Here is a 24,358-nt window from a genome sequence, read left to right as displayed (position 1 = left end):
TGTGAATGCAGTTTGATTGTGATTAGCCTCATAAGTAGGGTTGATTCTGAGCAATCAACGTCAGTAAATGCTGGTTGTCCCATGAGTAATCAACCACTGACCTTTTCTAGACCAGTACAATTGAAGTCTTGCAGAAGAAGTTATTTGGATATAGTTGATGCCATTTTGGGGATTTTCACACAGGAGAAAAGGGTGCTAAGGAAAATGAAAATCCTCCTGAAAGATGAGGAGGTAAATTTATCATAGGGTGCTAAACCACTGTGAAATATGTGCAGAGTTGTTCTACTTCTCTAAGCCATAAAATTTATTCATTTGCAGGTCCTGCTTATGGGTCAGGTTCACCCAAATTAAACATTGCTAAATATTGAAAATATTTGAAAGTTCATTACATTCCCTTAGTATTTACAGAATGATTACTGAATAACAGACAGTTCAGATGGGTAAAGACAGGGGTGAATACAGAAGATTACCTCTGCAGAGACTTTTGTTGCGCATATTTTTACACAAAGAAAGTTGAAGTATCTGGGCAGCCACCTGAAGTATCTCCGACACCTGTCCCTTTATGACATCTAATATGGGGAGTACATTTATTATCAGTTTTTGCAGTGCCTTACCGCTGGCAGTACTGATCATGGGACAATCCTCCAAGGCAGTGCCGTAAGTTTATCTTTTTTATGGATTAACATTTTTAAACAGATTGTTTTTCTACCTCACTCTGTTTGTCTTCCTGCAAATGCAGCCTGACTTGCAGAGTATTTTCAGGATTTTCTATTTTATTTTAGATTTCCAGCCTCTGCAGTTTTGTTTTTTAAATTTCATTCTTAAATTTAACATTTCTTTTCCTCTCTAATTTAAGAAAATCAATTGTATATATTATCCTCGGTAAAGCTGTAGGTTATGCAGGAATGTCTGCATGTAAACCATTGCACCATAAATTTCCTTCAGCTTCTCTTGATCTTTGATGGTAGTTTTTTTATGTGGATGGCCTCTTATGCCTAGAGGTTATGCAACAGTTTTTGGGGCCACTGATGTTTTGTTCCATTTTTATTCATCATCATCTCAGTGTATTTTACTTTTCAGCTTACAATTGTGAATTCTTAACACATTGAAAATTTACACAAAAATAATCTTCCTAGCAGTTGTGTTCTTTGATCACTGCTTATTGCTCTATGACAGCCACTCACAATCTATGTTCTGACACAAACTTTTTATTCATTGTGTGCTTTTCTTGTTCCAAAGTATGGATTTTAAACAATCTACAAATAAAACTGCAAAAATTGTCATTATCGGAGCTGGGATAGCTGGAGTGGGGGCTGCTGGAAAACTGCTGAAGGAAGGGTTCACTGACCTACTGGTTGTTGAGGCAGCAGATCAGCCAGGTGGACGGATCAGAAGCTCTCCCTTTGGTAAGTGTGGTGTGCTGGATAATGAACAGAAGCACGGAAATCAAGTTGTACCTTGACCGGAGAAACTTTAAGCAGTTGGCAAGCAAGAAGATTAGTTTGAGTCATGTAGTGTATGAGCTCCTGGCTATTAGAAACCATAACAATATCTTGGATGGAAGAACTGAGTATTATGCATGTAAGTTTATTGATGATACAAAGTTAGCTTGGAAAGTAATATGAGGACACAAGGAGGCTGCAAAGGAATATCAACTGAGAAGTGAATGAGGCCAATTACAACAAAAAAAATTGCATTTATACAGCACCTGTAACATAGCAAAGCATCCTAGAGTACTTTGCAGGATCTTTATCTAACAAAATTCTGAAAATGAACCAATTAAGGAGATACTAGGGAAGATGACCAAATGCTAAACCAATAATGTAGGTTTTAAGGAGCATGTTAAAGGTAGTTAGAGTGAGAGAGAAGCAAGGAGTTTTAGGAAAAGAATTCCAGAGCTTTGGGCTCTGGCAGCTTGGCCACCAATGTCAGAGAGATAAAATTGAGGGATTTTGGAAGTACATTAATATCTTGGAGGATTCTTGGGTTGGAGGAGACTACAGAGGTAGAAGAGGCAGGGTCACGGAAGGCTTTGAAAATAGGTCAGTTTTAAAATAGAGACACCACTCAACTGGGAGCTTGCAGTTAATTTGTATATAGATATGTAAAAGTTATATGATCAGAAGATGCAGTAACATCATTACAAGCAGTAGTGTTGCAGATTCCCTGCTTTTAGAGTTATAATACCCTTGTTACAAGTGCCTGTGCCATGAAAATGTTACTTTAAGTTGACCTTATCAGTACTCCAGCATTATCCAATGTACACCTTAAGGTACATTGCAGATCCAATGTGATTCAGTGAAAAAATGGTTGAGCTGGTTAGGATTCAGGCAGAAAAGTTTTGAATGACCTCAAGTTTATAGAGGGTAGAACAAGCAATGGTCAAATCCAGAGATCACAAAAGCATGACTGATGACCTGAGGCAAAAGAGGGTGATGTTACAATGCTGGAAAAGTCTTAGCAATGCTATGTCTACCAGGTGCAGGAAAACACAGATTTCCCTCCAAGTCACTGTCTTTTGATTTGAAAATGTATTGGGGTTAAATTGCATTGGACACCACCTGCCACTCTCCATACCCTAGAGTCAGGTACAAGGTCCAGACAGTGACTAGACTTAAGGTGGTGTAGTGCTGAGGCCTCGTTCCCCTGGGAAAGCCTCTGACAGACTTTGACAGAAGACAAAGTTGTGGGTGGAGCTTAGTCTCTTGTTTTAAAATGTTTCTGGCATTCAGAGAGGTTTAAAAATTATTAAGATAGAAGTAGTTTAAAAATTATGAAAAATAAAAAAAATAAAAGCACATCCAAAAAAATGAAGTGTAACATATCCTAATCAACAGGCCTGTCACACTCATTGAAATCATTGACATTCCAGCTCCAACACCAGGTCTGATCTGGTTTAGGATCTGAATGGTGAATTCCTCAGTGTAATGGTGGAGAATCTCAGCAAGACTGGGCCTCACCTTTGGACTCCATGTGGATCATAGTGACAGAGTGCAATGACAGATGCAACATCAGTAAGCCTCAGATTTCCGTGTTCATTAGGACATGTGCAGAAGCCTGAGGTTTACTGAAGCTTAAACTACCGAATACCAGTGGTTCCAAACAGAGCCAATGGGAGTTGTCCTTTGTTCCTTCATCATCAAATTCTTGGAACTCCCTATCTAATGTTAGTGTGGAAGGACCATCATCACAAGAATGCAGCATTTTAAGATGCTGGCTTACCACTACGTCTGGGAGAGTGATTTTAGGAAGGCAATACGACATGGATCAATTGAAAAGAAAAGGTACAGTACGATGTGATAGATAGAATCATGAGACGATTTTATTGAATAGTGAAGTAATTTTATTAAATAGTGAATTCAACGAGTTAACGGTCAATTCCTAATCCAATTTTTAATGTTCTTATTTTCTTATGTTGATTGGTTTCTGTGCACTGGTACTTTGTGAATTTCATTGCCAGTCAAATTAAATGGCAGTGGCATGAGTCTTCTAAGTTATCTTAGCTCAGGCTTGGCTGGAATGTTACTGGTGAAGGAAGACATTACATAAGTAGCATACTTCAAAATAAAGTTAGTTTTATAAACAAACTGATAAAGGGGCATTCAACAATAACAAATAACCATAAATCAGCACAAAAATACAGACAAAATACCCATTCATGTAATTCCAAGCATCTTTCTCTTTTTATTCTATCTGCAGGGAGCCTGCTGTGTAATGAAATGCAAATAAGCAAATTAGTTTAATTATAAACTGAACTTGAACTAATAGAGGATTGGATCATTATGTAGACACTTAACATTCCCGTTGTAATTTGCCACTTTGACAGAGAAAGTGATTCATACCCCAAATGGAGCTGGATCCAGCTTCCCCCTCCACCAGATAATTGCAGTAAAACAGGATGAGAAAATTATTTGCCACTGCTGAAATCTGGAAAGTCAAGTCAAAGTTAATTTTAAAATGCCATGCTTTCTAATTTTTAAAAAGAAAATTCATAGAATGCAGGTATTGCTGACTAAGCCACTATTTATTATCCATCCCTTGTTACCTTTAGGTAGATAGTGTAAAGACTTTTTTTTAACCACAGCAATCCATCTGCTGAAGGCACTCACACAATTTGTAAGGTAGGGATATCAACCTTGTAAATCACGATGGAAGAGTGATGCATCGAGCTAGGAGGTGAATCTATTCCTATTCATCTGCTGTTTTTGTCCTTCTGAATCTGGTTTGAGAGGTGAAGAAACCAGCTAAAGAAACAAGCTTTTGGTGATTAACCACAAACTTCCCTACAGCGTACACACATAACTACAGTAGAATACATGTGAAGACAAGGTTGGCTAAGAGGGTTGGCCAGCCAACCAGTACAATGTCTTGAATAAGGCACTGCTTTTAGTTACAGCTGCAGACAACTGGAACGTGCAGCACCATGCTCAACGTGGCTTGTAAGTAATGAAGGGATTTTGGGGAGTCGGGATTTCAGGCTACTCAGCCTCAAAACTGATAGTAGCTGTGGGATTCATATGGCTGACTCATTTGAGTTTCTGGTCAACAAGAATCGGGATTCTATGGTAGTGGATTTGGGGATGTTAATGCCATTAAAGGTCATAGGGAAATCTCTTACATATAAAAAAAACATATAATTTGCAGTACAGAATTAGGCCAAATGGTCTAACCAACCTGTGCTTCACATGAGTTTTCATCCACTCAAAGTCATAGAGAGATTACAGCACAGCAATAGGACTATGCATGCTCTATGCATGGGCAATCCAATTATTTCCAGTTCCGTAGCCTCCCACAAAGGCCTTCATTTTTATTTTGCTTTCCATGTATTATTCAGTTCCCTTTTGAATTCCACCACTGAATCTGCTTTCACAAACCGCAGAAGGCCATTCCAGACCTTAATCACGCATTGTTTTAAAAAAAACCCTCGTGTCACTTTTGCTTCTCACTTTTTATGTCCACTGGTTTTTGACCATTCCGCCAATGGAACAGCTCCTCTCTATCTACTTTGTCTACATCAATGATGATTTTGAATACCTCTAATTAGATCCTCTCACAGCTTCCTCTACCCCAAGAAGAACAAACCCAGCTTTTCCAATCTATCCACGTAACTGTCTCCAATCTAGATTCTCCAATCTATCCCCAAGATCATTCTTGTCAATCAGTTCTGCATCGTCTAAAAAGCCTTCACATTTTTCCTGAAGTGTGATGGTCATTTGTGGACACAATATTTCAGTTTTGACTGAACCAATATTTTATAAAAGTTCATCATGATTTTTTTTTGCTCTTGTACTCCAGGGCCTATTTATAAAGGCCAGGTTCTCGTATGCTTTTTAAACCACGTTCTCTACCACATTCAATAGTTTATGGACATGTCTTTCTGGTCCTGTACTCAAATGTGCTCTCTGGTTTATATTGCCTCTCCTGTCACAATGTAACATTTTGTATTTTTCTGTGTTAAATTCCATCTATCACATGTCTGTCCATATCACTAGCCTGATAATATTTCTTAATATCTATTACCATCTTCATGTTAGTTCACTACACTCCAAAGTTTTGTGATGTCTGCATATTTGGAAATTATGCCCTGTACACTCAGGTCCAAGTTCTTAAGATATAGTAGTCCCAATACCAACTCCTCGGGAGCATCACTTTACACTTCCCTCCAGATTGAAAAACAAGCATTCACTGCTACACTGTTTCCTGTCACTGAGCTAGTTTTATATCCATGCCGTTCCTGACCTTTTTATACGAAAGACCTCAATTTTTATTGACATACCTATTATGCTATATCATGTTAAATACCTGTTTATTTCAGCCTATCAATATATCTTCCAATTTCTTGTTCTCTCATGGATTTATTTAGCTTCGATAGAACATAGAATAGTACAGCACAGGAACAGGCCCTTTGGCCCACAACGTAGTGTTGAACTAATTAAACTAATGACACCTAATCCCTTCTGTCTGCACATGGTCCATATCTCTCCATTCTCTGCATATTCATGTGCCTATCCAAGGGCCTCTTAAATGCTTCTATCGTATCTGCCTCCACCACCGCCCCTGGCATTCCAGGCAGACACTGCTCTCTGTGTAATAAACTTGCCCTGCATGTCTCCTTTGAACTTTTCCCCTTTCACCTTAAATGCATGCCCTCTGGTATTAGACATTTCAAACCTGGGAAAAAGATACTGGCTATCAACTCTGTCTGTGCCTCTCACAATTTTATAAACTTTTATCATGTCTCGCTTCTGCCGCTCCAGAGTAAACAACCCTAGTTTGTCAAACCTCTCCTTATAGCACATGCCCTCTAATCCAGTCAGCATCCTGGTCCAGCATCCACCATCCAGCAACTCTCAATAGACTTCACATTCCTTCTTATAATGGGGAGGTCAGGATTGAATGCAATACTCCAGATGTGGCCTAGCCAGAGTTTTATAAAGCTGCAACATAATTTCCTGACTCTTGAACTCAGTGCCTTGACTAATGAAGGCAAGCATGCCATACACCTTTTTCACTACCCTGTCGACTTCTGTTGCTACTTCCCTTCTTTTCAGACATGGATGTTCACTGGCACTCATCCAGTGCAAATATTAGTTGTCACTTGGTCTTGGTCTTGTTGCATGTGAATATGGATTTTCATTAATATGAGGAATTCCAAAGAGAGTTGAGTACTTTGCAATCATCAGTAAATTTTTCATCTGATCTTATGAAGGAAGGGATAGAAGGAAGGTAATTGATGAAGCAGCTGAAGGTAAATTGGCCCACAGAGAATTCCACCTGAAGTCCATTGAGTTCAGTTTTATGAGGAATTCTTTGGAATTCTGCTCTTTTGTTCATGTTTGGTCCATGACTTGGAGTTGCGTGGAGCTGGCAGAACCCAGCTGAAGAAGAGTAAGTACTTTATTGTGAGCATTGTTGGCAAGTCACACCCAACACAAAGGAAATGATTGTGATTGTTGAAGGGTATCAATGCAGGAGTTCCTCAGGGGGATTCTTCAGGTCCATTACCTTAATGACTTTCCTTCCACGATAAGGGCAGAATGGTGTTCATTCCACTTGAACTACAGCTGCAACAACATTCAAAAATCTCAACTGCTTCCAAAACAAGGCAGAATAGCTTCTTTCCTACATTGGTGAGCACTTTTGATACATCCTTCTGTCTCTTTTGCTGATGATTGAGTGTAGGTTGATGGGACAATAATTGGCTGGGTTTAACTGACAATGTTTTTTTGTGAACAGGATGTGCTTGGGAAATGTTCAACTTTTTCTTGGGCAGATCCCACAATTACAGGTGCACTGGACTGCTTAAGATATAGCTAATTCTGGAACAGAGGTCTTCAGTACCACATGTTCTTGGAATCAACAAACTTTGCTATGTCCAGTGCAGCATGCCGATATGGAATTTTGTGGAAGTGCAAAAAACTTCTATATTCTATATTCATGGTCATTACATTTAGTAGTGTAAACTTTTAAAGAAAAAAAACACAAATATAGCACTATTGCCACTCACGTGGCCCCCTGAAGTGATACCCCTTTCATTGTTCAAGGGGCTTCCCCACCCAACACCACCCCTCCATGTGCGGTAGCGGAAAGTGCCCAGATTGTGGTCCTTCGCCACAGAGCCTCAGCATTGGCTGCACCGAGCTTCAGTGTGACCCTCAGCATGCAGCATGTACTCCTGCAGCCTGGACTGTGCCAGTCTGCAGCATTCCCTTACGGACATCTCACTGTGCTGGAAGACCAAGAAATTTCGGGCAGACCAAAGGGCAACTTTCACTGAGTTGATGATCTTCCAGCAGCACTTGATGTCTGTCTTGGTTTGTGTCCCCAGGAACAGCCTGTAGATCAAAGAGTCCTCCATTATGCAGCTGGTGGGGATGAACCGGGACACAGACCTTTGCATCTGTTTCCACATCCACACTCTGAAAAGAGGTGGGTGACCATCTCTTCCCCACCGCAGACGTCCCAAGGGCAGCGTGCATTGGGGATGATACGTCATCTGTGCAAGAAAGATCTGACTGTGAGGGCCCCTTTTACCACCAGCCAAATGAGTTCTTGGTGCTTGTTAGTGAGATCTGAGGATGAGGTGTTCTGCCAGAGGGTTTGGACAATCTGCTCAGGGAACCACCCTACCATATCCATAGTGTCCCTGTCCCGCAGTATCTGCAGGACGTTCTGCGCTGACCACTGCCTGATGGACTTGTGGTCAAAGGTGTTTACTTGGAAGAACTCTTCCACAAAGGACAGGTAGTGTGGCAACGTCCAGCTGACTGGGACGTTGTGTGGTAATGGGGCCAGGCCTATCTTCCACAACACCAGGAACAGGTAGAACCTCGGCATGTAATTGGTGCCCACATACTTGGGATTCACACACTGACTGATACAGCCATATATGAAGGTAGTCATCAGGATGAGGGCAAAGTTAGGTACACTTTTGCCCCCATTCTCAGAGGACGTGTAACGTGACCCGCCGGACTCGCACCATCTTGGACCCCCAGATAAACTGGAAAACACCCTGGGTGATGACCGACACAGAGGAGCAGGGATGAGGTGTACAGGTGTACTTGCCACACCTGTGCCAACTACAGTAGCCATGAGAGCATATCGCACCTGATGACCAAGTTCTTCCTGGTTATTGACAGAGAACGCCATTTCCAGCAGACCCAATCTGCTTCAGCCAATTTTTGTTACACACCTCAGCCCCTCTGAACCAGATCCCCAGCACCTTCAGGTAGTCATTCCTGATGGTGAAGGGGACATTGGATCAGTCGGACCAGTTACTGAAGAGCATGGCCTCGCTCTCCCTGCGGTTGACTCTGGCCCCTGTTGCCAACTTGAACTGGTCACAGATGCTGATCAATCTGCGAACTGACCAAGGATCCAGGCAGAAGACAGTGACATTGTCCATGTACAGGGAGGTTTTGACTTGGGTGCCTCCACTGCCTGGCAATGTCACCCCTCTTATGCGCTCATCCTTCCTTATGGATTCAGCAAAGGATGCTGTGCAGCACACAAACAAGACGGGAGAGTGGACAACACTGCCTGACCACAGACTTGATGGGGAAGCTATCTGTCTCCCACCCATTGATTTGGATTGGACTGCACTACGGATGTCTGTGCAGAGCAGTTGGATCCAATTTCTGATTCCCTCCCCATAACCCATTTTGCAGAGCACATCCATCATATACGTGTGTGATATCCTGTCAAAGGTCGCCTCTTGGTCCAAGCTGACCAGGTAGGCATCCACCCCTCTGTCCTGCACATAGGTATCCCTGAGCAGCTCAAGGCTGTCAAAGATTTTCTTGCCAGTTACAGCACTGGTTTGGTCTGGGTGGATCCCCTGTCCCAGAGCAAACTTGACAATACCACATGGAGTACATCGAGTTAGATGGAGATTAGCATCTATGATGATGAAGACTTCAGGAGAAGGCTAACAAGGACCATCTACTCTACACCACTGACTGAGGATGATTGAATATTTTAGCCTTGTCTGTTACATTTATGTACTAGGATTGAAGATGAAAATGCTCATGAAGGCTCTGCTTCCTGCTAGTTGCCTAATTGGCCAGCACCACTGAATGTGGCGGTACTGCAGGAGTTTTTTCTGATCCTATGGTTGTGGAATTTTGTAGCTCTGCCTATAGCATGATGTTTCACTGCAGGGATTCTTTATCTGTAGCTAAGAAGCTTATTGGTTGTCTTTGGAGCTCAAGCATTAAAAGCTACTATTAGTTCAGACTGGACAGAACCCATGTTATATCAGATGGACTGACCGTGGATTACTTTAATTTACAGTGGTAAGGTATGTGTGTTGTGATAGGCTCTGCTAAAATATCCATGTTGGTATTGTCATTTAGGTTGAGTCATAACATTTTCTGAAGGGACACTCAGGAGTCTAACTCCACACACTTATGTTATTGAGGCAATTAAAAGATATCAGCTCTGCCTTGAAGCCACCATTTGTCATTGTTTATTCCAACCTCACTAATCTCTTTATTCTAACTCTACTATTTATGTAAGCAACTGAGTATAGATTTAAGGTCTTTCCACGTAGTCTGTTTGTGCTATTAGAAAATAAAACTTGGGAAATCAACTTTTATATTTTTAGTGATTTTTTTTAAGGAAATAAATAGCACAATAATTTCTTCTGAACTTTATATGTGCAGGCAAATCAGTGGCTGATAAAGGAGCTCATTACATTCACAGGACAAGAACAAAGAACCTCAAAAGTAGATGACAATGTGTGGAAAATTCTAGCCTAAAGGTTATCCTCTTGTCACACTATTCCCATTAGGAAAAGAATCTCACCAGTATTTTGACAGCTATCTCTAAAGAAGATTCTTTTTTTTGTTTTGTGTTTAGGCAAATCATTCATCATTGAGGGAGCCCAGTACATTCATGGAGCAAGCATGAAGAATCCTATTTTTCAACTGGCCAGAAAATATGGCCTTCTTCAAGGACAAAATAACTCTACCCCTGAATGTACGGTGTTCACCAGCATGCAGGAACAGCTAGATTCTGACTTCATTGAACAAATGACAAATCTATCTAGATATATACTTTGGCGTTCTTACCTTCATTCTCAACAAAAAGGTTACACACCATCTAAAAGTATTGGTGATGTCATCTTGGAAGAAATAAAGAAGGTCATTGCAAACTGGACCAGTGACTCTACTCGGCTCAGGCACCAAAAGCTCGGCCTGCTTAATATGATAATGAAGGAAGAATGTGTAAATGATGCAGCACAAAACCTCCATGATGTGTCACTGCAGGAATTAAGTAATTATGAATATATTGAAGGTGGTGACAGAAATTCTCCACAGTTAGTAAAAAAAATCAGCATACTGTCCATTTTTTGTTTTGCATTTAAATTACACAATTCCATAGATTATTAGATGGTTAAAGTCTTGAAAGCAACATAAATTTTGTATTGAAAGTATACATTTAGCAAGTGCAAATGTAGTCGTGTACCAAAGCATCACTTAAAGACCTAATTACCATTAGGAATGTGTAGATTTATCTCCTCCTCAACATCAAAATATAAAGTTTTCAGTAGGGCATACATTTAAGTTGCAACTTATGATTGAATACCTAACCATCCTGGCATCATCTAAAAGCTTTAGCCATCAAATTATTGTAATACAATCTGTGTAAAATATAGTCACCTTATTGATAGCCAGAATGGCAATCAGGAAGGCATATGCATTACTGTTGGGTACATTGGCATATTATATGAAGACAGATTGCAACTGGTCGAAAATTAAGGACCTGTAGACTCCCTGGAGGAGGCAAGTCAGAACATTCTACCATATGGCTGAGGAGTTGGTGAAGAGGACAAGGTTTTAGATTTTTGGATCATTGGGATCTCTTCTGGGGAAGGTGGGCCCTGTACAGAGTGGACAGGTTACACCTAAACTCGAGGGGGACCAATATCCTTGCAGGCAGGTTTACTAGTGTGGTTCAGGAGGGTTTAAACTAGTTTGCAAGGGGATAGGTCAGTGGAAGAAGTGCGTGGAGTAAAGTCAGATCTAACATATAGAAAGGCTTTGAGGAAGGAGAAGCGGAGTATAGGGTATAAAAGTAGTAAGGTGGATGGGCTAAAGTGCAGTTACTTAAATGCAAGAAGTATCAGGAATGAGGGTGATGAACTGAGAGCTTGGATAAATACATGGAACTATGATATTGTGGCTCTTGCAGAGACTTGGCCGTCACCAGGGCAGGAATGGATACTGAATATTCCCGGATTTCAGTGTTTTAAAAGGGATAGGAAGGGGGGAGAAGAGGAGGAGGGGTGGCGTTACTGGTCAGGGATACTATTATACCTGCAGAAAGGGTGGATAATGTGGCAGGATCCTCTCTAGAGTCAGTATGGGTGGAAGTTAGGGACAAGAAAGGAGCAATTACTCTACTGGGAGTATTCTATAGGCCCCCTGGTAGCAGTAAGGATACTGAGGAGCAGATTAGGAGGCAGGTTTTGGAAAGGTGCAAAAATAACAGGGTTGTTATCATGGGAGACTTCAGCTTCCCAAATACTGATTGGCACCTGCTTAGTACCAAAGGTTTAGATGGGAAAGAGTTTGTAAAGTGTGTCCAGGACGGATTCCTGTCACAGTATGTTGACAGGCCGACTAGAGGGAATGCCATATTAGATGTAGTATTAGGTAATGAACCAAGTCAAGTGACAGATCTCTCAGTGGGTGAGCATTTGGGGGACAGTGACCACCGCTCCCTAACCTTTAGCAATGTCATGGACAAGGATAGGAGCATAGAGGACAGGAAGATATTTAATTGGGGAAGGGCAAATTATGAGGCTATAAGGCTAGAACTTGCGAGTGTAAATTGGGATGACATCTTTGAAGGGAAATGTACTATGGAAATGTGGTCGTTGTTCAGGGATCTCTTGCAGGATGTTAAGGATAAATTTGCCCCAGTGTGGCAGAGAAAGAATGGCAGGGTGAAGGAACCATGGGTGACAAGAGAGGTGGAACATCTAGTTAGGAGGAAGAAGGCAGCATACATAAGGTGTAGGCAGCAAGGATCAGATAGGTCTCTTGAGGAACATAGGGTAGCAAAGAAGGAACTTAAGAAGGGGCTGAGGAGAGCAAGAAGGGGACATGAAAAGGCCTTGGCGAGTAGGGTTAAGGAAAACCCCAAGGCATTTTTCACTTATGTGAAAAGCAGAAGGATGACGAGAGTAAAGGTAAGACCAATTAGAGACAAAGGTGGGAAGATGTGCCTCGAAGCTGTGGAAGTGGGTGAGGTCCTCAATGAAAACTTCTCTTCAGTATTCACCAAGGAGAGGGGCATTGATGACGCTGAGGACAGTGTTGGTAAGGTTAATGTTCTAGACCATGTGGATATGAAGAAAGAGGATGTGTTGGAGCTGTTAGAAAATATTAGGACAGTTAAGTCCCCGGGACCTGATGGAATATTCCCCAGGCTGCTCCGCGAGGTGAGGGAGGAGATTGCTGAACCATTGGCTAGGATCTTTGAGTCCTCATTGTCCATGGGAATGGTACCGGAGGATTCAAGCATGGCAAATGTTGTCCCCTTATTCAAAAAAGGTAGTAGGGATAGTCCAAGGAATTATAGACCAGTGAGCCTTACATCTGTGGTGGGCAAGCTGTTGGAAAGGATTCTTAGAGATAGGATCTATGGGCATTTAGAGAATCATGGCCTGATCAGGGACAGCCAGCATGGCTTTGTGAAGGGCAGATCATGTCTCACAAGCTTGATAGTGTTCTTTGAGGAGGTGACCAGGCAGATTGATGAGGGTAGTGCAGTAGATGTGGTCTACATGGATTTTAGTAAGGCATTTGACAAGGTTCCACATGGTAGGCTTCTTCAGAAGGTCAGAGGGCATGGGATCCAGGGAAGCTTGGCCGTGTGGATTGAGAATTGGCTTGCCTGTAGAAAGCAGAGGGTTGTGGTGGAGGGAGTGCATTCAGATTGGAGGGCTGTGACTAGCGGTGTCCCACAAGGATCAGTTCTGGGACCTCTGCTTTTCGTGATTTTTATTAATGACTTGGATAAGGGGGTAGAAGGGTGGGTTGGCAAGTTTGCAGACGACACAAAGGTTGGTGGTGTTGTGGATAGTGTGAAGGATTGTCCAAGATTGCAGAGGGACATTGATAGGAGGCAAAGCTGGGCTGAGAAGTGGCAGATGGAGTTCAATCCAGAGAAATGTGAGGTGGTACACTTTGGAAGGACAAACTCCAAGGCAGAGTACAAAGTTAATGGCAGGATTCTGGGTAGTGTGGGGGAGCAGAGAGATCTGGTGGTTCATATCCACAGATCACTAAAAGTTGCCTCACAGGTGGATAGGGTAGTTAAGAAAGCTTATGGGATGTTAGCATTCATAAATCATGGGATTGAGTTTAAGAGCCGCGAGGTAATGATGCAGCTCTACAAAACTCTGGTTAGACCACACTTAGAGTACTGTGTCCAGTTCTGGTCGCCTCATTTTAGGAAGGATGTGGAAGCATTGGAAAGGGTGCAGAGGAGATGTACCAGGATGCTGCCTGATTTAGAGAGTATACATTATGAGGAGAGACTAAGGGAGCCAGGGCTTTACACTTTGGAGAGAAGGAGGATGAGAGGAGACATGATAGAGGTGTACAAAATATTAAGAGGAATAGATAGAGTAGACAGCCAGTGTCTCCCCCAGGGCACCAATGCTCAATACAAAAGGGCATGGCTTTAAAGTATTGGGTGGGAAGTTCAAGGGAGATATCAGAGGAAGGTTTTTTACCCAGAGAGTGGTTGGTGCATGGAATGCGCTGCCTGGGGTGGTGGTGGGGGCAGGTACATTGGTCAAATTCAAGAGATTGCTAGATAAGCATATGGAGGAATTTAAAAATAGAGGGATATGTGGGAGGAAGGGGTTAGATAGTCTTAGGTGAGGTTTAAAGGTCGGCACAACATTGTGGGCCGAAGGGCCTGTATTGTGCTGTACTGTTCTATGATTCTATATCAAAGCATGGAATATTGAAGTCTGTCCCATGATGTTCCACAATGTATGAAGTACAGAAATATCATGATCATAGGTTGATTAGAAGTGAGTAGTTTGCTGAGGAGTGAATGGATAATAATTAATGTATAACTTCACCATTGTCCACTATATTCAAAGATATCCCTGGGGTGGATAAGGTTAAATGGTTCCTTTCATCTTTAATAGTTACTATCATTTAATAGTCTTTGCAAAATTACTTCAGTGGGCTGCATAAGTAATCAGAACCATTACAAGTAATGTTCTACAATATATGTTAATTGTTAGAGTATGAAGGTTTTACTATGTGTGTTCCAATTATTTTACTAATTATACAACACAATTATTTAAAAATGTCTTGTTAGGAGACACTTGCATGATATGGATGAATTGTCAATAATTGCAGCAATTTAGAGATTAAATTGTTTTTACTTTGCATTACTTTACTTTGATTAGAATACCTTGCCCAGACAAATGTATAATCCAAAATTACTTTGTTGAGATACTGAATTATATTGTTTGTTTTCAATAGATAATCTAGTTACCTTCACATTCAAGATGTCCCATTGTATTAATTAGCTAGCATTTATTTTTTCTACAATTGATGATGTAAAATTGATGTTATGAGTAGTTTTCAGTGGAAAACATCAAGTAATTGGATAATTTTTTAAGTAGACCCACGTGCTGATGGATACATTCAATAGTTTGAGTCATGGCCAAATGATGTAGTGTTATTCACGTGACTTGATTCTCATTAAGGATTTACCGACAAATAAAACTTATGCTATTCCAGAGTATTCCTCAAGTTGATTTCAAACATGGTAGAAGTCATCCCCAAAGAGAAACTACTGCTGAAGAAACCTGTTAAACAGATCCTGTGGAATGGAAGTTTTGCATCAGAGGATGGATCTCAGTATCCTGTCAGAGTGATGTGTGAAGATGGAGATTACCTTCTAGCTGATCACACCATAGCGACAGTTTCATTAGGTAAAAAAATGACACTTAATTTAAGATCCTGCTTTAAATGAGACGTTAATGATCAAAGTATTCTTAATATTGAAAAGGTTACAAAAATAACAATGTGAAAATATTCTTATAATTATTCAGACATAAAACCTGATTTGGGTCCCAATCAGTTTTAAGACAAACAAAAACAACTTTGTCATTAAGAGAATAAGAGATAGAAAATTTATGAATGCATTAGAATGAGAAAATCTTCAGAACACAGGAGTTTGATTATAAACTTGCGGTGATGGAGTTGCCATTCAGTAATTGAGGCACCATAAATGTCCCACAGACTAATCGTGATTGCTTTACACAACGTGAGTAGTGTTGCACAGCTGCAGGATGCAGGTTTGATTGTTCCTTCTCTAATAATTTTAAAATCTTAGTTATGCTGCTCCAGGGAGGCACCAAAATAGGAAAAGACTGCAATTTTGTTGTATAAGCATTATACTAGCAGTGAATAATATAATCTCATGTATTGATCACTGCCGAGTATTGGTTTTCTTTGCTTAAAGCACTATTTAAATACAAATTGTTGTTACAGTGTGCTGTCAACAAATTATTAATAAAAATTCAGTGCGCTGCACAGTGACAGACATAGTACAACAGTTTAGGTCAGTTGCCTGACCTAACACCTGCAAACTACAAAGCATGTAATTGTTGGCACAGTGTGTACCACTTGGAACCTTCGACATTCCACATGTATGTCCTCGTGAACACTGTTTCCACCCAAAAAGTGGGGGGACACCTGGAAAAAAAATCGCTGGGATTTCAATATCAATCATCTGCAAGGAAGCAAGAACTTGAAAGATGTAAAGATATCTTTAATAAAGATTGGGGCCATCTTCTGTCTTCATTTAATTATTCCCCAGATACATCTTCCTTGTTGGCAAGTATCTGGGGGGAACAATTAAATGGCGAACCAGTGTTTACAAAATTCACTTTTATCCCCCTACCCCATCGAGTTCCAGTCTGAGTCAGTGAACTTGCCGAAGCTGGGCACTGACATGAAGGCTGGGAGATTCTAGTGCCCAGTGGCATATCAAGTGACCAGCTTCACTGTCAAGTGGGAAGTCGGATAATGGCCAGTTCCTGTAGCTATCAGTTAATTGGCAGGTCAGAAAATCTGGCCCAAAGCTTAGAATGTGGGTTGTTTTCAAATAAGCAAAATTTAAATAACAGTTCAATTTAGGTTACAATTCTTATTTTTCCATTTACCAGAGTGAGAGGAATAATTATAGGTAGAAAATGTAAAAGAATTGTGATTAACTGATGATGATAGCTTGATCATAATTTAGAAAGACAGTAAGATTTACCTTGTGTTTGCTCATTAGGTCATCTGAAAGCAGAGGCCAAGACCTTGTTTCATCCACACCTTCCAGTTGAGAAATATCATGCAATCAAAAACATAGGATTTGGTACAGTTAATAAGATTTACCTGGAGTATGAGGTTCCGTTCTGGGACAAAGGTGTTGGTACAGACTATTGTATAGGATTAGTTTGGGAGGATGAAACTCCATTTTCAGTATTGAAAGCAAACACAGCTGAGTGGTGGCGACGCCTGTATGGTCTGGAAGTGCTCCATCCATCTGAAAGGTAGATTATTAGTACAATTGTTGATATCATAAACAGTTTCCGAATACCAGTTCACTCTTACTTTTTGTTCATTGAAACTTATAACAGATTGAATGTCGTAAGGGGGAAGAAGCCAAGTTAGCTGAAGGGTACTTTCAATGCTTGGTGAAAAATCTCCATAGATTCATATTTGATACCAAAAATAAGAATAGACGAAGCAGAGGAAGAGGGTGAGAAGAAATGATTTTGCATTGAGGACTTTAGGATTGTAGTTATCTTCTAGAGGTTTTGATTATGGTCGGGGATCTTTTGCTTCAGGTGATCTGGGCTGATAGTCAGCACTTGATCAAGACACATGAAAGATGGTGTTCTAGTTCACCTCCGGATCTCAGACTTAAGAATGTGTAGGTATGAACTGTGTCACTGCAAATGGTACCAATGGGAACTGAGAAGATTAAGTGGGACACATTTTCAATTTAGAATAAAGAGAGCTGCTGAAAAGGTTAAGAACAGCAACATTATTGTAGCAGTGAAAGGCCTGAAGAAAGGAAATTAGAAACTTGAGAAAGCTTTCAATCAGAAAGAGAGGAGGATGAACTTCTCAGGGAGTGGATAAGTGGTAGAGATGTAGCGAGTCGGCAGATGGAGAGAGAGTCATGGAAACTAAAGAGGAATAATGTTGAAAAGATAGAATGGGACCTCATATTTAATTTCACCATTATCACTGGAATCAACAGTGCCTCAGTTGGTTACACTCTGTCTAAGAAACTTATGGATTCAAGTCCCAATCTAGCAATAGGAAAACAGAGATCTCAGCTGACAATCCTTTGCAACAATGAGGGATTCCTGCATTATTGTAAAGAGTGGTGGAATCATCTACTGCATATTGGCCAATATTTACCCCTTGACAGACATCACTAAAACTGATTATCTGGTCATCGCATTGCTGTTTGTGGGAGCTTGCTGTGCATATATTGCCTGGTGCATTTCTGAAATTACTACTCTTCATAAGTAGTTTCTTAGCTGTATAGTGTTTTGAGGTTGTGAAAGGCACTATAAAAATGCATGTCATTCTTTTTGGCAAATGATAATGAATCAAAAATTAAACGGTGAACTCTTGCCTGCTGGTCATGTTGTACAATGTAAGGCTACCGAGGAGTCAGAAATAAATTAGTAGTATTTTATTATTGGTTATTAAATCACCTACGTTAGACTATTGCTTATTGACTACAGCTCTGCCTTCAATACTATAATTCCAAGCAAACTCATCTCCAAACTCCAAGACCTGGGACTCAAAACCTCTCTTTGCAACTGGATCCTTAACTTCCTGACCAACAGACTGCAATCAGTAAGGATAGGAAACAACACCTCTGCCACAATTATCCTCAACCCAGGTGCTTCACAAGGCTGCGTCCTCAGCCCCTTACTTTACTCCCTTTACACTCACGACTGCGTGGCCAGACTCTCTTCTAACTCCATCTACAAGTTTGCAGAGTGGCAGAATCTCAACTAACAATGAGTCGGCATACAGGAAGGAGTTAGAGAGCCTAGTGGCATGGTGACATGACAACAACCTTTCCCTCAATGTCAGCAAAACAAAGGAACTGGTCATTGACTTCAGAAAGGGGAGTGGTGCACATGCTTCTGTTTAGATCAACGGTGCTGAGGTTGAAAGCTTCAAGTTCCTAGGAGTGAACATCACCAATAGCCTGTCTTGGGCCAACCACAGAGACACCACACCGAAGAAAGCACACTAGCACCTCTACTTCCTCAGGAGGCTAAAGAAATTTGGCATGCCCCCTTTGATGCTCACCCATTTTTATCGATGCACCATAGAAGGCATTCTATCAGGACACATTACGGCTTGGTATGGCAACTGCTCTGCCCGAGACCGCAAGAAACTGCAGAGAGTTGTTGACACAGCTCAGCACATCATGGAAACCAGCCTCCCCTCCATGGTCTCTGTCTACACTTCTTGCTGCCTCGGTAAAGCAGCCAGCATAATCAAAGACATCACCCACCCCGGACATTCTCTCTCTCCCCCACCCCATTGGGCAGAAGATATAAAAGCCTGAAAGCATGTACCACTAGGCTCAAGCACAGTTTCTATTATAAGACTATTAAACAGTCCCCTAGTATGATAAGATGGACTCTTGACCTCACAATCCACCTCATCATGGCCTTGCACCTTATTGTCTACTTGCACTGCACTTTCTCTGTAACTGTAACACTTTATTCTGCATTCTGTTATTGTTTTCCTTTCTACTACCTCAATAGACTGTTGAAATGAAATGATCTGTATGCATGGCATGCAAAACAAAGTTTTTCACTGAACCTCGGTACATGTAACAATAATAATCCAATTTGCCAATAAATATTATAAATATATTTTAGCAAATATGGGGATTGCCTGGAGTTTGTTGTTGATTTGCTGGATAAAAGTACAAACTGAGGTTTGATCTGTTCGGTAGATATGGACACATGCTCTTGGGGTGGATTTCAGGCAAAGAAGCAGAGTTTATAGAAACACTCAGCGATGAGGAAATATCATCAAACATCACCAGGGTTCTCAGACAATTTACCGGTAAGAATTCTTGGGGTAAGACCATTAACTTGGCGGTGAAGATATTGAGAGTCAAAAGTAACATTGCAGTACACTGTTATGACATGGATTCTATGTTATGATAACTAAGGAACATTGTAACAAGACCATAGAACTAGGAACTATACCAGGAAATATTGGGGGAGATGTTTGCGGAGGAAGGGTAGCTTAAGTGATTAACATTGAAGCCACTTTCGTGATGAGAGAGGATATATTGCAATGTAAGCAGGCAGTGGAGATTTTATGGGAAAGGAACAGAAAAGGATTTAAGACCTTAGTTTGCCCCTTGGTGGTGGCTGAAAAATGAAAGAATAAATAATTGCAGAAATTAGATTGGTGTGCAGCAAAGGAAGAGTAATTTTATGTCCTGGATTTAGTAATGAGAAATAAGCCAAGTTCAGTTAACAGTCTAACAGTGCCTGAAATGGATGACCTCACATTTATTTGTATTGCAACAGCTTTACCACAGTTTTGCCTGCTTGTTTAATATACTAGCACTTCTTTGTGATATAATACTCCCACTTACCTTCCTTACAACCCTGGCTGTTTTTGATTTATCAGCTGAAGGATATGTGACGATCTATTGCATCATTTAAATAATTTAAAAATGATGTTGCAACCCCAACATGGATATTTTCTGGACATCTTCATTCACATCCTATTTGAATACCAGCCTACCTTCCCTATTCCCCATTTCCTGCTGCTTATCCAATTTCTGAAGAGGATATATAATTTGAATTCATTTCTAAGAGTTTCAACTTCAACTTAGGAGGGTGTGTATCAAGTGGTTGAGCTGCTCCTCACAGCACCAATGACTTGAGTTCAATCCTGACATCAGGTGTGGAATGTATGGAGTTCCTTCTGTGACAGCATGAGTTTCCTTGGAGTGATCCTTTTTTTCTCCCGCATCCCAAAGGTATGCGGGCTTGTAGTTAATTGGCCACTGTAAACTGCCCCTGTTGTGTAGGTGAGTGGTAGATTCTGAGGGAGTTGATGAAAATGTGGGGAGAGTAATAAAAATGGGATTAGTGTAAATGGGTGCTTGATGGTCAGCATGAACTCGGTGAGCCAAAGGGCCTATTTTTCTGCTGTAGGTTCTCTGATTCTATGACACCTCTGTTTGATACTAATCCTATTTTCTGAAAACATTATCTGGAAGGGCCCTCTATTCTCTTATTACAGTCTTTCCATTAGACTACTTTAATCTTGCTCTCATCTTTCCTAGCACATCTTGTAAACTTTACAAGCCTGCTTCTACTAGTACTAAATTCCTCCAAATTAAACATAATATCTACTTACTCCAGTTTCACTTGGGGTACAATATATTTATTTTGTTCATCAGAATAAAGTTCCTGCATACGGAACTGTAGCAGATAAAATTCTCTCCCTGTGTTGTTTGACATAATCTTGCCATCATTACAGTGAGGAAAATCTCATTATCGTCAGCATCCACAAAGGATATGCTACTATTAAAAATATCTCTTAATAGCACAATGTTTTTGTTTGGATTATGATCTAAAACCAAAAGTCCTTTGAAGATAGGTTCTTAGATTAGTTCTTGTTTAAACATTTTTCTTTTAGACCTGGGGAGCTCTCTTTGTAGACTGGCTACACATAAGTTTTAACAGATGTGCGTATTGCTAACAAATTTTATCAATTATCATAATAACAAAGTTCAGAAAGAAATTAAAAATTGATTCTGGATGGAGGTGGAAATTGTTTAATTTAATAGCTTTTTTGAGCTTTATAATGAGCTTTTTTAATTTTATTTCCTAACTTATTGGCCACAGCAGATAATTCTGAAAATTTCCCATTTTATACTTAAATCAACCATATTAAAAAATTGCAACCAAATAATCTTTCTTCATAATTGTTAATTTATAATCACCATTGGTTTTGCCTCTAGGGTTATCAGTACCAGAGCCCAACAATGTTTATGTAACAAAATGGTTCAGTAACCCATATATTCAGGGCTCCTACTCTCATATAGCCGTCAAATCAACTGGAGATATGATTGACACACTGGCGAAGCCTCTGCCACAAGAAGGAGCTGACGGATATCCTAGCAAGGTATGGAAAAGCAACCATTATTGATAACATAGTGGTTCACAGGGCAAGCACATGCCACAGGGAGGTGGAATTTACTTTCTGTAAAGGGGGAAAACTGAATTCACTAATGTGAATGAATGCTTTTATAGAACAAGTTTAATTTTGATGAAGAAAATGGTTCTAATTGTCACAATTAACAAATTTGACAGCACCAACCTATAGTTATTTTGTTTGAACTGCAAAGTTTAAGCAACAAGGAATCTTGAGCTACAACACTGGCATCTACCTGATAATGTGAAAAAAATTGCCCTGTTATGATAAAATTCAGGACAAATGCTATATGTCTAATTACTGCCCAATCAGTCTACTCTTAATTATCAGCAAAGCGATGGAAGCTGGTGATTACTTGTACAACAATAACCCACCCGCTGATGACCAGTTTAGGTATCACCAGGAACTCTCAGCCCCAGCCACCATAGCCCAGGTCGAAATATCAACCACAGAGCTGAATTTCAGAGAGGTGAGACTGACTGTCTTTGATATTAAGACGCTTAGTCAAACTGAGGTCAATGGACATCAATAGGAAAACATTCCGATGGCTGGAGTCATACCTCACACATAAGAAGATGGTAGTTGGAGGTCACTCATCCCAGCCACAAGACATGACTGCAGGAGTTCCTCAGAACAGTGTCCTATGTCCAAATGTCTTCAGCCGCTTCATCACTGACCTTCTTTCCATCAAAAAAAAACAAGTGGGGATGTTCACTGATGATGCAACTCCTAAGCAAATGAAGCAGCCCCCACTTGCACGCAGCAAGACCTAGACAACATTCGGGCATAGGCATTTAAATGGGAAGTAACATCTGAGCGCAAAGCTGCCGGACAATGCCCATCTACAAGAGAGAACCCAACCGTCTATCCTTGACATTTAATGGCATTGCTCAGTTCCCCACCATCAATATCCAGGGGGTCACTATTGATCAGAAACTCAGCTGGACCAGCCACATAAAAGTAGCTGCAAAAGCAGTCTAGAGGCTGGGTATCCTGTGGTGAATGATTCACCTCCTGGCACCCAAGGCCTTTTCGCCATCTACAAGACAAATCAGGAATGTGATGGAATACTCTCCATTTGACTGGATGAGTGCAGTGCCAATCACTCTCAACATCATCCAGGACAAAGCAGCCTACTTGAGTGGCAGCCCATCCACCACCCTAAACATTCATTGCCTCCACCATTAATCCTCAGGGGCCACAGCTGTGCACCATTTACTCATAACTTCTACCACCAAAAAAGACAAGGCAACAGGCACACGGGACTTGGAAATATATCACCAGTCCTTCTTCATTGCTTGATCCAAATCCTGGATTTTCTTGTCCAACAGCACTGCGAGTACCTTCACTAGAAGGACTGCAGTGGCTCAAGAAGGAGGCTCACCACCAGCTTCTCAAGGGCAATTAGGGATGGACAATAAATACTGGCTTTGTCAGTGAGGCTCGCATCCCGAAAAATGAATAATAGAAAATTAAATGTTCAGACTGTAAATTAACATGTTTCAAATTAGCTAGGTTATATAATTTAGATAACGGCAACAGAACAACAAATAGTTGTTGTTACACAGCAATAATGGAGTCAGCAAAATGGTGCACAGCCCTGGCATGATTACAATTACCAAGCAAGCCACCTTCCCAAGGACAATTAGAGATGGCAATAAATACCAACCTTGTGAGCAATGTCCAGATTCTGAAAATGAATAAGAAAAAAAAACAGGATTGAGTGATGAATGCTTTACAATGTTTACTGTTCATCTCTAGAATCATTTTAGCAACTTTCTTCTACATCCTCTCCAAAGTCTTGCTATGTAATAGGTCTCTTTCTATTTTTTTAAAAGATCTCTAAGAGAATCCACTTTAAAATTCCCAATACACATAGGGAAAATTAATAGGACATTTTTCAAGTGTAGTGGTTCTGATGCATCCCAGGACCTTGCCAAGAATTCCTGTTTTGCAACTGGCTTGGATCAAACTTGAGTTTATTTGATTTTGTGAAATTAAAATCACTGTCCTCCTTCTCTCTTTTGCCTTAACTCAGTGATACCTTTGGCATATCAGTCATTCGAGAAAGTCATGCACAAAACCTAGACTGAGTGAGTTAGAGATGCCATCTTTTGAATGGGATGTTTAACTCAAGAACTACTTGCCCTGTTAGCTGCGTATAAAAGATGCCATGGGACAATTCAAGGAGAAGCAATGGATGACTATACTTCAAAAGTACATATTTGGTTTTAAAGCACTTTTGGGGGGGGGGGGGGGAATCTTCGGTTTTCTTTGCCGAGTGAACCATTTGAAAACTTTTGCCCCATGCACTTCCTAGAAGATTATTATAATCATGTCATTCTGATCCCAGATGTTGCAGGTTTTATTTGCTGGTGAAGCAACACATCGAAGCTACCACAGCACCACTCATGGAGCTCTGCTATCTGGCTGGAGGGAGGCAGATCGACTAATTGCTCATTACTCCACCAATGAAGAACAATATCCTCAGACTGAAGGATTGATTTAAGTGTAACCATGCATTAATTATTTGGTTAAGTAATACATGATTCTTTTTCTATCTCCTATTTTAAGTTCTAAAAGTTTACCAC

General features: G+C 40.6%; 1 protein-coding gene across 1 annotated transcript; it reads left to right on the top strand.

The window, feature by feature from the left end:
• Positions 1-539: 539 nt before the first annotated feature.
• Positions 540-24,276, top strand: LOC127569773 (peroxisomal N(1)-acetyl-spermine/spermidine oxidase-like). Its single transcript, XM_052014699.1, has 8 exons — positions 540-657; positions 1,240-1,406; positions 10,360-10,819; positions 15,279-15,472; positions 16,825-17,086; positions 19,537-19,649; positions 21,574-21,737; positions 24,121-24,276. Exons 1-8 carry the CDS (start codon positions 563-565, stop codon positions 24,274-24,276), a joined length of 1,611 nt encoding a protein of 536 aa, XP_051870659.1. The 5' UTR covers positions 540-562.
• Positions 24,277-24,358: the final 82 nt, after the last annotated feature.

Source organism: Pristis pectinata, chromosome 1 (assembly GCF_009764475.1).
Source record: "Pristis pectinata isolate sPriPec2 chromosome 1, sPriPec2.1.pri, whole genome shotgun sequence".
Taxonomy (NCBI): domain Eukaryota; kingdom Metazoa; phylum Chordata; class Chondrichthyes; order Rhinopristiformes; family Pristidae; genus Pristis; species Pristis pectinata.
This window is presented reverse-complemented; position numbering and strand designations above follow the sequence as displayed.

What these genes read in the sequence shown, in the direction of transcription:
- LOC127569773 (XM_052014699.1), top strand. Translation starts at nt 563, where the DNA reads ATGACATCTAATATGGGGAGTACATTTATTATCAGTTTTTGCAGTGCC. An exon ending in GATCAGAAGCTCTCCCTTTG is followed by an intron (nt 1,407 to 10,359) that starts GTAAGTGTGGTG and finishes TTTTGTGTTTAG; the next exon opens with GCAAATCATTCATCATTGAG. An exon ending in GGTTCTCAGACAATTTACCG is followed by an intron (nt 19,650 to 21,573) that starts GTAAGAATTCTT and finishes TTTTGCCTCTAG; the next exon opens with GGTTATCAGTACCAGAGCCC.